Genomic DNA, 15,113 nt, shown 5'->3' with positions numbered 1-15,113 from the left:
CTTCTGCACTGCATATTGTCCCCAAAACATCACTAGGCATGAGTCCTGAGTAAAAGTAAGAAGTAAGCCTTGGCCACAAATGGTGAGCAAAAATAAATAAATAAAGTGCAAAGAAAGATTGATTCAAGAGCAGTGAGTTAATAATCAAGTGGAAAAATATGGAAAGTTTGGGAAATATTGTTTTATTTCCATATGAAATATGGAATCCATATAAAATATGAAGAGGCTAAAAATCCAACAATATGTTTACATAGAATTTAATTGAGATTCTGACATGGAACAAAAATGAGGGTTAAATACTTTCTTCTTTCTGTTTTTATTCCAGTGAAACATATATCATGGTTGTGAGAAACCACAGTACCATAACAGAATTCATTCTCCTTGGACTCTCTTCTAACCCTCATATACAAGTTATATTCTTTGTGCTGTTCCTAGGGATTTACCTTCTCACATTGTGGGGGAATGTTATGATGATAATGGTGATTAGAATAGATTGCCATCTCCACACACCCATGTACTTCTTCCTCAGTCATCTTTCTTTCCTGGATATTTGTTTAACTACAGCCATAGTACCCAAGATGCTGGAGAATCTCCTGTCGAAGACAAAATCTGTGTCACTAGAAGACTGTCTTGCTCAGTCATTTTTTGTGTTTTCTGCTGTAGGAATTGAAGCCTTTGTGCTCTCTGCCATGGCCTATGACCGTTATGCTGCTATATGTTGCCCATTGCTTTACAGCCAGGTGATGAGCAAACAGTTGTGCGGAAGTCTGACCTGGGGCTCATGGGGACTAGGCTTTCTGGATGCATTCATTAACATCCTTATGGCTTCTAAATTGGAATTCTGTGAGGCTCATATCCTGCCTCACTTCAGCTGTGAGCTGCCTTCTCTATTTTCTCTTCATGCTCTGATATTTCTAGCAACATTGCTGTCCTAATATGTTCTGCCATTGTTCATGCCTCTGGGACCTTATTCCTGATCTTCTTCTCTTATGCCCACATCATCTCTACCATTCTGAGCATCACGTCTGCCACTGGGAGAAGTAAGGCCTTCTCCACCTGCTCCTCTCACCTCATTGCAGTGAGCTTCTTCTATGGATCTGCTCTGCTTCGATATTTCATGCCAGCCTTAAATTCTCAACTAGAATTATTTTTTGCCCTACAGTACAGTGTGATCACTCCGCTAGTAAATCCTCTTATCTACAGCCTGAAGAACAAAGAAGTAAAAGAAGCTCTCAAAAGAATTTTTCAAAAAAGATTTACATTATCTCCAATAGTAGATAACAGGTAGAGGAAAATTGGGAAATGAAGGAAATTTCATCGGGTAATTAAATAATGGATAAGGAACATATTTCCTTTTTAACAACTTATGAAAAAATATTTTAAAGGACTCTTCTTTAAAATGCATGAGAAAGTAACCAATAACTGCTTGCTTGATTGGTAGGTGGCTTAGGGATCAAATTGATCATGTAGGTATTAAAATAATTTTATTAAGCTTATTCTTCCTTTAAGAAGTATTTTCTCTGAAAGTATCAGTAAGGAAATAGTCTAAGACTTGAACTTTTATAAAAATCTAAAATTTAGAAGGGAAATTTTGCTAGAAATAAAAGAGCCAAGGTTAAAAATAGTTAGACATAAAATTCACATCAGGGTTAAGATAGGGTCTAGGGTAAGCTTGGACTGGAAAGGAAATGAGTTGCACAAATATTAGACTGGTCTTATTAGTAATGTGGAATTATTAAATAAAATGTGAAATTCACATTTTCTATTCTCTATGCCTCTTTAGCACCTTCAGATGCTAAAAAAGAAGCATAATATGCCTTTTCTATTTTTGTTTCTTTCCCATCTTAGAGTATCTATATTTTCACTAGGGAACTGTCCTTTACAGATTCTTTCCCAGACTTAATTGACCATCCACATTCACCTAAATTTTTTAAAGGATATTTGACTTGAATTTTTACATCTATAATCAACTGATATTGTCATTGAAAAACTGCCTTTATATTATTTCAAACTTTCATATAAAATCTGCATCTAATCATCCGTACAATTATGCCGTTTTATGTGTATATTTTCATATATTTTATTTTCTAAGATGACTCAAAAGTATTGTCTTTTCCAATTCAAATTTCTTTTATTTTTAAAGTGGCACTATTTTAGGAAATATTTACCAAATGGTTTATGTTTAGAATATAAATAAACATTATCTGATTTCATTATATGTATTATATAAAATTATCAAACAATATATTCAATAAAGAAAAATAAATGTTTGAAATATATGACTTTGAGTGATTGTCAAAAGGGACTCCAGAAAGTCATGGAGTAGATTAAGTAAAGAGGTTAAATGTATGGTAAAGAACAGAAGGATACTTTCATTTGTTAATTTATGATAATTTCAAAGTTAAAATATATATCACTTTTGAAACATGTGTTACAGTACAATAATACTTTAGCGACTATAAAAATTAATTTATAGTAAGGTGGAGAGGGGCAAGACCAAAATGGTTCAAGAAGTAGACCCCCTAGCTAGTATTTTTTTAATAAAGGTGTTTTAGCTTTATACCAGAAACAAATTAATTAGGAAATATTGCCTGAAGTAGAATGAGAGAATGAACATGTAGAATCAGAGATACTTGTTGAGGAGAAAACACCTTACTATATTCTGTGATGGTGAAAACACCTTACTATATTCTGTGATGGTGGTATATTTCAACAACAACAACAACAACACACTCACACAAACACACACCAAATTTCCCAAACACACAACTCTATTTTCCCAAGGACTGAAAGGGAAACACGTAATTGAGAAATGGGCCCTCGGATGAAAACCAACAGCAAAACATTTTTCCCTACCCTCTGATAATGATGTGGAGATTTTTATTCTTGAGGGAGGACATTTGAGCCCATTCAAAGCCACTAGGAAAGCAAGAAGGTTGCAAAGAGGCGCACTTGCTTAGCCAAGTCAACATATTGCCCTGCCCAGCTCATAGTTGACTGACAGCAACAAGATCATACTTTCAAAAACAACAAAAAGAAAAGTTGACTCTGTAAATATCAATAAATAACCTTCTATTAAAACAAAAACATAAAAAATATGACTAAAATATGATATAGTATTCTTTAAAAGAAAAAGAAAGGGAATACAACTCAGAATGAGTAAGACACATTAAAATAAGCAAACAAATGGTGTAAAGAAGGAGTCTATGATGAGATCTCCCAAAATGAACTCAAGACTTACTTGCTTTAAATTTAAATAGTTAATAAGCTTAGAATTTATGTCTAGATTGTGTACTTAGAATAAGTAAACAAGAGGTGAATGGAAGCTTGTCACTACACAATCGTCAGACATTAAAATACAGGTGGACAGATAAGAAAAGTGCAAGGAAACAAAAATAAACTACAAAATGCCCAAAACAATGCCACTGGGATGGAATAAATTTAAATACATTAATTTTCTAAATGTTAATGAATTGACCTCTCCAATTTAAATGTACATGGCCAGGGTGGCAGAATGAATCAGGAAGCATGGTACATTTAAAGTCTATAGGAGACTCACTTTAATAAAAAATAAGCAAAATCTCAAATTAAAAGGTCGGAAAAACAGTTAATAGAAACAACTCCTAGCCTAAAAAATAAGGGAGTAGGGGCCAGAGCAGTAGAACAAGTGGTAAGGAATCTACCTTGTCCGTGTTAGACTAGGACAGACTGAGGTTTGATCCTCTGGCATCCCATATAGTCCCCCAAGCCAGGAGCGATTTCTGAATGCATAGCCAAGAAAAATCCCTGAGAATCACCCAAAAACCAAAAATAAAATAAAATAAGCGATTAACAGCTACAATTTTTAAAATCAAACTGGAAGGCAAAATATACTTTAACCAGCATTACTTATTGATTAAATAATCAATATCCCCAGAGAACATAGCTCTTATTGACGTGTAAGCAACAAATAAAAATGCTGCAAAGTTTTTAAAAGAATAGATAATAGACCTGAGGAGAAATATTGATAGTCACACAGTAATAATAGTAGTAGTAGAGGATTTAAACATCTTATTTTCATCACAGGATGAATCAATAAGACAGAAAATCAATAAGGAGACAGAAGTTTAAATGAGTAGTAGGATATTGAGGTAAATAGATATGTATAGGGCTCTCCTTTTCCCAAAAATCAATTATGCACTATTCCCACGTTGAATATGGAATAAATCCCAGGTAGACCACATGCTTAGGCACTAAAAAGTCAATAAAGCCACAAAGATAGAGATCATATCAAATAACTTTTATATCACAATACTATCAAGGTGTGAATTGAGCATAGAAAGAATGTAAGGAAAAAAACTCAAACAGCTTATCACCAAAAATTTGCTAACAAGTATATAAAAATTAAATATTTTCTTGAAGCAACAAGGATATTATAAAAAGACATGAGCCATAATGTTATGTGAAATACAGAAAGAAAAATAAAGAAAATATAATTCATAGTAATAGAACCTTATACAACAAAATAAGAAAAGGCTTTAATAGATAACTAAACTAATGTCTTAAGTAGACCTAATGTCTTAAGTAAAATAAATTTTTAAAGAATGGAAAGAATAAAATTTATAGTAAAAATAAAAATGTACAATTTAAAAATATAGATGAAACAATAAAATGTTTACTCTCTTAAAGTAAAAATGACATTGACAAATTCTTAGCTTAAACTTCAGTTAATCTTTTGGTTCAACAAATTTTCATCCTGATGGAGAAAAGTCTAAAAATAGTACTTTATACAATGGCAATAAAAATTAATAAAACACTTGAAACACTAGAAGACAAATTTAAGCAACTCCAAGAACTATTGCAGAATATTAAAGAATACATACAAATAAAATTAAAGAAGCTAAAGAATACAATAGCAAGTCAGAGCTACAGTATTCTGAATGTTAAAACTTAAATACAAAACAAAATTTGACAACAAAAATAAAGAAACATAGTTGAAGGAACAGTACTTTCATGAAGAGAAGAGGAGAAGTGTTGAAAGTTGGTAAAATATTACGCATAGAACCTTATTATAGTGTATGTAAACATTTTATGGGATTATTATGTTACTTACCCTACCCTGATCAGTGATTGTGCCCTACCCTAGGGTGTGACCTGGCATTCTGCTCCCACCCTAGGGTGGTACCTGATTCTGCTTCCAGCATTGGGTGGTATCTGATCTCACCATTGGGTGGTACCTGATTCTGGGGGATAAAAATAAGGGTCTGTGGAAGGCGAGGGGCTTTTTGGCTGTAACTGAGACTGAGACTTTGGACTTCAGTCTTGTCCATAGAATAAAGCTAGTATTTCCACAAGCCTGACTGTCTGCAAGCTGTCTACCATCCGTTTCACCTCAGAACCGTTGGCTGAATAGGGTGGCAGACGCGTGCTCCGAGCTGGAGGGGAAAGACTTCATCCTCCATCCCTCCAACAGTCAACCTCTTTAGGGGCTGACTTACAACACTTATCAATAACAATGTAAACTACAGAGCCCAAAATTTAAAAATAAAGTACATGCCATAATAGCATAATAGCAGGCTGGAAATAGGGGGTAGATTGGGAACTGGGGATGTTGACTAAGGAAAGTAAACACTGGTGAAAGGATTGATACTGGAAAAATGATGCCTTAAATCCAGCCATTAATAACTTTGTGATTCATGGTGACTAAATAAAAATAAAGAGCTAGAAGCAAATAGATGTAAGAGAAAAATAAAACAAAGTGTAATACACTTAATGAACAACAGCAAAAGGAATACCAGAAAGAGAAGAAAAAAATAAACGAGAAGAAAAATAATAGCTGAAAGAGATAATAGTTAAGAACTTCCCAACCCTAGAGGGGAACTTGTATGCTAGATTCAAAAGATCCATATGAAATAGACAAAAGAATAATACCAAGACATATTTTAATCAACATGGTAAGACCTAGAAAAGGAGAGAGAAGATACTGATATAAAAAACACACCAGGTCATTAATATCAAACCATACAAGCAAGAAGAGAATGAAATAATACATTCATGCACTGTATGACAATAAAAAGTATTTTCTAAATTCCACTATCTTGCAATGTTGTCATTGAGATTTGAAAGAAACATAAAAACAAAGTTTATGATGTTACTACAGCTAAACTAATCCTACAAGAATTATTGAAAGGCTTTCTATGAAAAGGGAATGCATAATTACAAAAGAAAAACAAACACAAATATCCCAAATACAAAAATGGCAAAACATTTTGTTATATCAATAATCTTGCTCTGTGTCTTTCTGAATGTCAATGGACTAAACTACCTCATAATAGAGAGGCTAAATGAATCAGGAAACAAAATCCAATTATCTGCTGCTTACAGGAAAACTACTTGAATTCACAATTTAAGTAAAATATGAAAAGGATGAAAAGAACTAAACAAGCTAGTGGTGAGGAAAAACAGAGACAGCTATATTTACATTAATTTTTAGCATGTATAATATACAAGCTAAAATGTAATGAGGCAACAGAAAGATTTAATAACAGATAGGGCACTTGCTATACTGTAGAGAGATTAATAGAACAAAGGGTTCTGACTCATTGACAAATATGTAACAAATAAAGAGCAGAAAGACTTATAAATACAGAGCTCAAATACTGAAAATAAGCACATGGAAAGAAATGCAGCAGTAGTGGGAGACTTAACATTCTCTTTTTTGTCATTAGATCAATTAGGCAATCAGAAAAGAAAATAAAATGTCCTAAATGAGTAACTGAAAGAACTGAAATTATTTGGAATATACTCCTTTAAAAAACTGAATATACATCCTTCTCCTGTTCACTTGGAACAATCTACAGGATAAAGTATATTCCAGGACATAAAAAATATAAATAAAGTTTCAAAAATAGAAATAATATTTCTTAGATTATAATGTAAGAAGGTTTAAATTAAGCATTATTATTTTTAAGTTCCAACACTTAAGAAAAGGAAAAAAACTTTGATAAACAACAATTGAATCAGGCCCGGAGAGATAGCAGAGCGGTGTTTGCCTTGCAAACAGCCAATCCAGGACCAAAGCTGGTTGGTTTGAATCCCAGTGTCCCGTATGGTCCCCCGTGCCTGCCAGGAGCTATTTCTGAGCAGACAGCCAGGAGTAACCCCTGAGCGCTGCCAGGTGTGGCCCAAAAACCAACCAAACAAACAAACAAAAAACAATTGAATCATAGAGGAGATCAAAGAAGAAATAAAAGTATTACATAAAACAGGAAACTACCAGAACATATAGGATACAGCAAGGGTAAATAGTATGAGGGAAATTTTTAGCAATACAAGCCTTCATTAGAAGAGAATAAAAAGTCAAATCAACTATCTAACCACATATATTAAGAGTCTATATAGAAAACAACAGACATATACTAAAACTAGGAGAAAAAGTGATAAAAATTGCATCAGAAATTAATGATATTGAAATAAATGAAAAAATAAAAAGGGGACAATTAAACCAGATCTGGTTCTTTGGGAGAATAAATATATAGTGATTTTCATCACAAAAAGTCTGAATACACATTCTTTTCCAATGCACATAACATTCTCCAAGATAGACCACGTGCTAGGCCACAAACATATTTACATAAAATCAAGAGGATAGAAATGTATAAACTATCTTTTCAGACTATCAGGCATGAAAAATAGAGGTAAATTACAAATAGAAATGGATAAATAACATTAACACCTGTAACATAAACAGCTCACTACTGAACAACCAGTGGGACAGAGACAAAATTAAAGAGGAAATCGAAAGATTCCTGGAAACAGATAGAAATGAAGTCATGAACTGTCAGAATTTGTGGGACATAGCAAAAGCAGTATTAAGAGGAAAATTTATAGCTTTGCAAGCATTCATCAGGAAGGAGGTGAAGTGCTATCCATGGTATTCCATCATTAACAGTGTTGTAAACCACAGTATTTAAAAGGAAAAAAGGAAGAGATAAAGAGAGAAAGAGTAATAAAATACCTGCCCAGAGGTACTCAATGGGGAGGACATGAGGATACTGTGGATATCAGTGGTGTGAAAAGGCACTGAGAAAGACAGTATACATTGTCTGATGGAAAGTCAATTGTGAGCAGCTTTGTAACCATAGTGTTTAAATAAAATAGTTAATTAATTTTTAAAAATGTGGACATTTTCCAAGTGCCAAATAACAAGTGATTGAATGTGACATAGATGCACAATGAAATACTACTCATATGTTAGAAATGATTAGATCTTACATTTTGCTATAACATAGATGAGACTAGTTAAGGTTAAATGAAATAAGACAGAATGAAAATACATAATTAGTGGATAAATCACTTATCTGTGTAATATAAAGACAAATGAAAGGAAGTAAAATATAGATCTTTAGACTCTGGCAATAGAACTCAGGATAATAAGCCTGGTTTAGAAGAGAGGGAAAATAGGAAGAAACTTGGGAACAGTACTGAAGGAAAATTGGTACATTGGTGGTGCCATATACCTAAAAGAAACAGTCACACAATTGCAAACTATGTCACCTCAGTAAGAATAAAATAATTAATTGGCAACATCAATAGACATATAGTAACTATATTAAATATTCTATCCAAAGGTATCAGTATATATATAACAGCAAACTCTAAAATACATATTATGGTTGGTCATAAAATGTACCATAGTATATTTGAAGAAACTGAAATCATATGAGAGATCTCTACCCAACTACAAGGCACGAAATGTAAATTAATATAAGGAGGAAATATTGAAAATTTACAAATATATAGTGTGATTAAGCAAAACATGTTGGACAATCAATTGGTCAAGAAAAAACTCTAATGAATAAATATAAAAGCTCTTTAAAGAGATGAAAACATATCAAATAAAATTTACAGGGTAAGGCAAATACCATTTTAAATAGGGCATTTGTTATAATAAATTAGACACTATGAGGACACTTGATATCAAATAAGCTCCCTCAATTCCCATCAAAAAGAATTAAAAAAATTGGAATCAGAGCCTGCCTTCCTGTGAACTTTCCAGGGAGTCTGCCTTCCCGTGAGCCTTCCATGGAGGTGAGTCGACACGCCCAGAAAGGGAGGAGCCACTGAACTTCGCTGGATCTCAGATGCCAGCACCCTTCTGCCTCTCTACTCTGCTGTCCTGCATTTTCGGCCTGATTTCACCCTTGGTGCAGCTCATCAGCCAGCCTGCCTTCCTATGAGCTTTCCGGGGAGTCTGCCTTCCCGTGAGCCTTCCGTGGAGGTGAGTCGACACACCCAGAAAGGGAGGAGCCACTGAACTTTGCTGGATCTCAGATGCCAGCACACTTCTGCCTCTCTACTCTGCTGTCCTGCATTTTTGGCCTGATTTCATCCTGGGTGCAGCCCATCTGCCAGCCTGCCTTCCTGTGAGCCTTCTGTGGAGGTGAGTCGACACGCCCAGAAAGGGAGAAGCCAGAGGAGCACGGTTGCTCCGCTCTCCTTCGCGACGGTGCACAGCATTTAGCCGATGAATACAATCACAACACGTAGAAAAACACGCAGTACTAGTGTGACAATGGGGAAACAACACGGGCCAGTGCCAGACATAGAGAATGAAGATGGCAACTCTGATGACTTGAACATGACCAACCACCTAGTCAGTCTCTCAGATAAGGAGTTTAGAGTTGCAATATGGAACATGTTCAAAGAACTCAAACAAAGTATAGAAGAGAAAACTAAAAAGAATCAGGAGAATATGAAGATAGAAATGAGAAAACTCCAAACAGAAATTTCAGATCAAATAACAGGTCTGAGAAACTCAGTAGATGAATTGAAGAAAAACATGTTTGAGATTTCCCACAGGTTAACAGCAGCTGAGGATAGAATCAGTACACTGGAAGATGAGATACATAACAATTACATACAGCAGAAGAAATTGGAAAAAAGCCTCAAAGCAAATGATCAAACAATGGAAAAATTACTCAAAGAATGGGAACAGATGAAAATAGAAGTCTATGATAAGCTCAACAGAAACAACTTAAGAATCATTGGAGTCCCAGAGACTAAGGAAGAAAATCTCCAGGAAGAATCAACAGTCAAGAACATCATTAAAGAGAAACTACCAGAGATAATGAATACATGTGATCAAATCCTGCATGCCCGAAGAGTGCCAACTAAAAGAGACCCCAGAAAAATCACCCCAAGACACATCCTAGTCACAATGACGAATCCCATAGATAGAGACAGAATTCTGAAAGCAGCAAGATCGAAAAGAGAAATTACATTCAAGGGAACATCCTTGAGATTTACTGCAGACCTGTCACCAGAAACACTCAAGGCCAGAAGGCAGTGGTGGGACATAGTGACAAAACTCAATGAAATAAATGCTTCGCCTAGAATACTGCACCCAGCAAAACTCACTTTCAGGTTTGAAGGAACAATACATAGTTTCACAGACAAACAACAGCTCAAAAACTTCACAGACTCAAAACCATTCTTAAAAGAAAAACTGAACGGCATACTTTAAGACAAGGCTTACCAACAGACACACCAAACTTTAATATAAAGATGGCACTAACTCCCAGGAAAATTCTTTCTCTCAATGACAATGGACTAAATGCACCAGTTAAGAGACACAGAGTGGCTAAATGGATCAAAAAACTCAATCCAACCTTCTGCTGCCTACAAGAAACGCACCTGAATAGTCAGAACAAACATAGACTCAAAATAAAAGGCTGGAGGAAAATCATCCAAGCAAACAACACCCAAAAAAAAGCAGGAGTGGCCATATTAATATCAGATGATGCAAACTTTATACTTAGGAAAGTTGTAAGGGACAAAGATGGACATTTTGTATTAATCAAGGAATATGTACAGCAGGAAGAAATCATCCTCCTAAACATATATGCACCAAATGAGGGGCCAGCAAAATATTTAATACAACTGTTGACAAATCTGAAAAATAATATCAATAACAACACAATAATTGTGGGAGACCTCAACACGGCATTGTCAACACTAGACAGGTCAACCAGACTGAAACCCAACAAGAATATACTAGACCTGAGGAGAGAAATGGAAGAAAGAGGACTAGTAGATATATACAGGACACTTCACCCCCAGAAGCCTGGATACACATTTTTCTCTAATGTACATGGGACATTCTCTAGGATAGACTACATGTTAGCACACAAAACATACCTCCATAATATCAAGAGGATAGAAATTTTGCAGGCTGCCTTTGCTGACCACAAAGCCCTGAAATTATATATAAACTACAAAGGGACACAGAAGAAAAATTTTAACACCTGGAAGTTAAATAGCCTCATACTGAATAATGAGTGGGTCCGAGATGAAATCAAAGAGGAAATCAAAACCTTCCTGAAAACAAATGACAATGGAGACACAAATTATCAGAACCTATGGGACACAGCAAAAGCAGTACTGAGAGGAAAATTTATAGCTTTGCAAGCACACATCAGGAAAGAAGAAGGGGCATACCTGAATAGCTTAATGACGCAGCTCATAGAATTAGAAAGTGCTCAATAAAAGGATCCAAAAATAGGGAGGCAGAAGGAAATAACAAAGCTGAGAGCAGAAATCAATGAAGTGGAAACCAGAAAAACCATCCAAAAGATCAACGAAAGCAGAAGTAGGTTCTTTGAAAAAATAAACAAGATTGATAGACCACTGGCAAAACTAACAAAGAAAGAAAGAGAGAGAAACTTGATAACTCGTATTAGGAATGAAAAAGGAGAGATCACTACTGATATGGTAGAGATTCAAAGGGTAATCAGAAACTACTTTGAGAAACTCTATGCCACTAAAAATGAAAACCTGGAAGAAATGGATAAATTTTTGGAATCTTATAATCTTCCACGATTGAATGAAGAGGATGTAGCATATCTAAACACACCCATTACTATTGAGGAAATTAAGAAAGTAATCAAATGTCTGCCCAAAAACAAAAGCCCAGGCCCAGATGGATTTACTAATGAATTCTTTCAAACCTTTCAAGAGGAACTACTACCAATCCTGGCAAGACTCTTTCATGAAATTGAAAAAACAGGAAAACTTCCAAATAGCTTTTATAAAGCCAACATCACCTTGATACCTAAACCAGACAGAGATGCTACGAAAAAAGAAAACTACAGACCAATATCGCTGATGAATGCAGATGCAAAGATCTTCAACAAAATCCTGGCAAATAGGATTCAATGCCTCATTAAGAAGATCATCCACTACGATCAAGTAGGTTTCATTCCAGGAATGCAAGGCTGGTTTAACATCCGTAAATCTATCAACATAATACACAACATCAACAGCAAGAAAAATAAAAATCACATGATCATATCAATCGACGCAGAGAAAGCATTTGACAAGGTCCAACACCCATTCTTGATCAAAACTCTCAGCAAGATGGGAATGGAAGGAACCTTTCTCAATATAGTTAAGGCCATCTACCACAAGCCAGAGGCAAATATTTTCCTCAATGGAGAAAAACTGAAAGCCTTTCCTCTAAATTCTGGCACAAGACAAGGCTGTCCTCTCTCACCACTCCTATTCAACATAGCACTGGAAGTACTCGCTATAGCGATTAGGCAAGAAAAGGATATCAAGGGAATCCAGATAGGAAAGGAAGAAGTCAAGCTCTCACTGTTTGCAGATGACATGATACTCTACTTAGAAAACCCCAAAGACTCTACCAAAAAGCTTCTAGAAACAATAGACTCATATAGCAAGGTGGCAGGCTACAAAATTAACACACAAAAATCAATGGCCTTTCTATACACCAATACTAATAAGGAAGAAATGGACATTAAGAAAACAACTCCATTCACTATAGTGTCACACAAACTCAAATATCTTGGAATCAACTTGACTAAAAATGTGAAGGACCTATACAAGGAAAACTATAAAACTCTGCTCCAAGAAATAAGAGAGGACACGCAGAAATGGAAGCACATACCCTGCTCATGGATTGGCAGGATTAACATCATTAAAATGGCAATACTCCCCAAAGCACTGTACAGATTTAATGCGATCCCCCTAAAGATACCCATGACATTCTTCAGAGAAGTGGACCAGGCACTTTTGAAATTTATTTGGAACAATAAACACCCTCGAATAGCTAAAGCAATCATTGGGAAAAAGAATATGGGAGGAATTACTTTCCCCAACTTTAAACTTTACTACAAAGCAATAGTTATCAAAACAGCATGGTATTGGAATAAGGACAGGCCCTCAGATCAGTGGAATAAGCTTGAATACTCAGAGAATGTTCCCCAGACATACAATCACCTAATTTTTGATAAAGGAGCAAAAAATCCTAAATGGAACAAAGAAAGCCTCTTCAACAAGTGGTGTTGGCACAACTGGGTAGCCACTTGCAAAAAATTGAACTTAGACCCCCAGCTAACATCATGTACGAAGGTAAAATCCAAATGGATTAAAGACCTCGATATCAGCCCCAAAACCATAAGATATATAGAACAATACGTAGGTAAAACACTCCAGGACATTGAGGCTAAAGGCATCTTCAAGGAAGAAACTGCACTCTCCAAGCAAGTGAAAGCAGAAATTAACAGATGGGAATATATTAAGCTGAGAAGCTTCTGCACCTCAAAGGAAATAGTGCCCAAGATACAAGAGCCACCCACTGAGTGGGAGAAACTATTCACCCAATACCCATCAGATAAGGGGCTAGTCTCCAAAATATACAAGGCACTGACAGAACTTTACAAGAAAAAAACATCTAATCCCATCAAAAAATGGGGAGAAGAAATTAACAGACACTTTGACAAAGAAGAAATACAGATGGCCAAAAGACACATGAAAAAGTACTCCACATCACTAATAATCAGGGAGTAGCAAATCAAAACAACGATGAGATACCACCTCACACCACAGAGAATGGCACACATCACAAAGAATGAGAATAAACAGTGTTGGCGGGGATGTGGGGAGAAAGGAACTCTTATCCACTGCTGGTGGGAATGCCGTCTAGTTCAACCTTTATGGAAAGCAATATGGAGATTCCTCCAAAAACTGGAAATCGAGCTCCCATACGATCCAGCTATACCACTCCTAGGAATATACCCTAGGAACACAAAAATACAATACAAAAACCCCTTCCTTACACCTATATTCATTGCAGCTCTATTTACCATAGCAAGACTCTGGAAACAACCAAGATGCCCTTCAACAGACGAATGGCTAAAGAAACTGTGGTACATATACACAATGGAATATTATGCAGCTGTCAGGAGAGATGAAGTCATGAAATTTTCCTATACATGGATGTACACGGAATCTATTATGCTGAGTGAAATAAGTCAGAGAGAGAGAGAAAAACGCAGAATGGTCTCACACATTTATGGGTTTTAAGAAAAATGAAAGACATTCTTGCAATAATAACTTTCAGACACAAAAGAGAAAAGAGCTGGAAGTTCCAGCTCACCTCAGGAAGCTCATCACAAAGAGTGATGAGTTTAGTTGGATAAATAACTACATTTTGAACTGTCCTAATAATGAGAATGTATGAGGGAAATTGAGAACCTGTTTAGAGTACAGGCGGGGGTCGGGTGGGGAGGAGGGAGATTTGGGATATTGGTGATGGGAATGTTGCACTGGTGATGGGTGGTGTTAAGAAAAAAAATATTGTTATTCAATAATGGAATACAATGTATATATAATATATTATTATATACAATACATTGCATTATAAAAAAAAAGAAGATTGTGAAGGAAAAAAAATTGGAATCAGTAAAAAGTTAGCAAGACAAGAAAAAAATGAAAACAAAATAAAAATACAATTAAGAAATAAATATAAGAGTTAAATTTCTGCGTTTTTAAATGACAAGCATTTACAAGAAAATGAGCATATATTCAATTAAATAAAAAGACAAAGGAAATTATACAACTAATAACAGAAATACAAAGATAATAGTTACTACTATTGATATGTCAACATGTAGCATAGCTTAAAAATGAATGCTATTAAAATAAGCTTCAAATAAAAATTAAAAAATAAAATATTTTAACAGAGCAATAAAAGTAAGAAGATTAAATCAGTAATTAAATCACTTAATTAAAAAAACCCATGGCCTTATGGCTCCATTGTGTTGGGATCTGAG

General features: G+C 35.1%; 1 protein-coding gene across 1 annotated transcript; it reads left to right on the top strand.

Moving 5' to 3' along the window:
• The first annotated feature begins 338 nt into the window (after positions 1-338).
• On the top strand, positions 339-1,288 carry LOC126022200 (olfactory receptor 8S1-like). Its single transcript, XM_049783039.1, is given in 2 exon segments — positions 339-894; positions 897-1,288. Coding segments are annotated over 2 exon segments (948 nt in total).
• Positions 1,289-15,113: the final 13,825 nt, after the last annotated feature.

This window comes from Suncus etruscus, chromosome 11, assembly GCF_024139225.1.
Source record: "Suncus etruscus isolate mSunEtr1 chromosome 11, mSunEtr1.pri.cur, whole genome shotgun sequence".
NCBI lineage: Eukaryota > Metazoa > Chordata > Mammalia > Eulipotyphla > Soricidae > Suncus > Suncus etruscus.
Note: the sequence above shows the minus strand (reverse complement) of the source record. Positions and strands in the feature narration are given on the sequence as shown.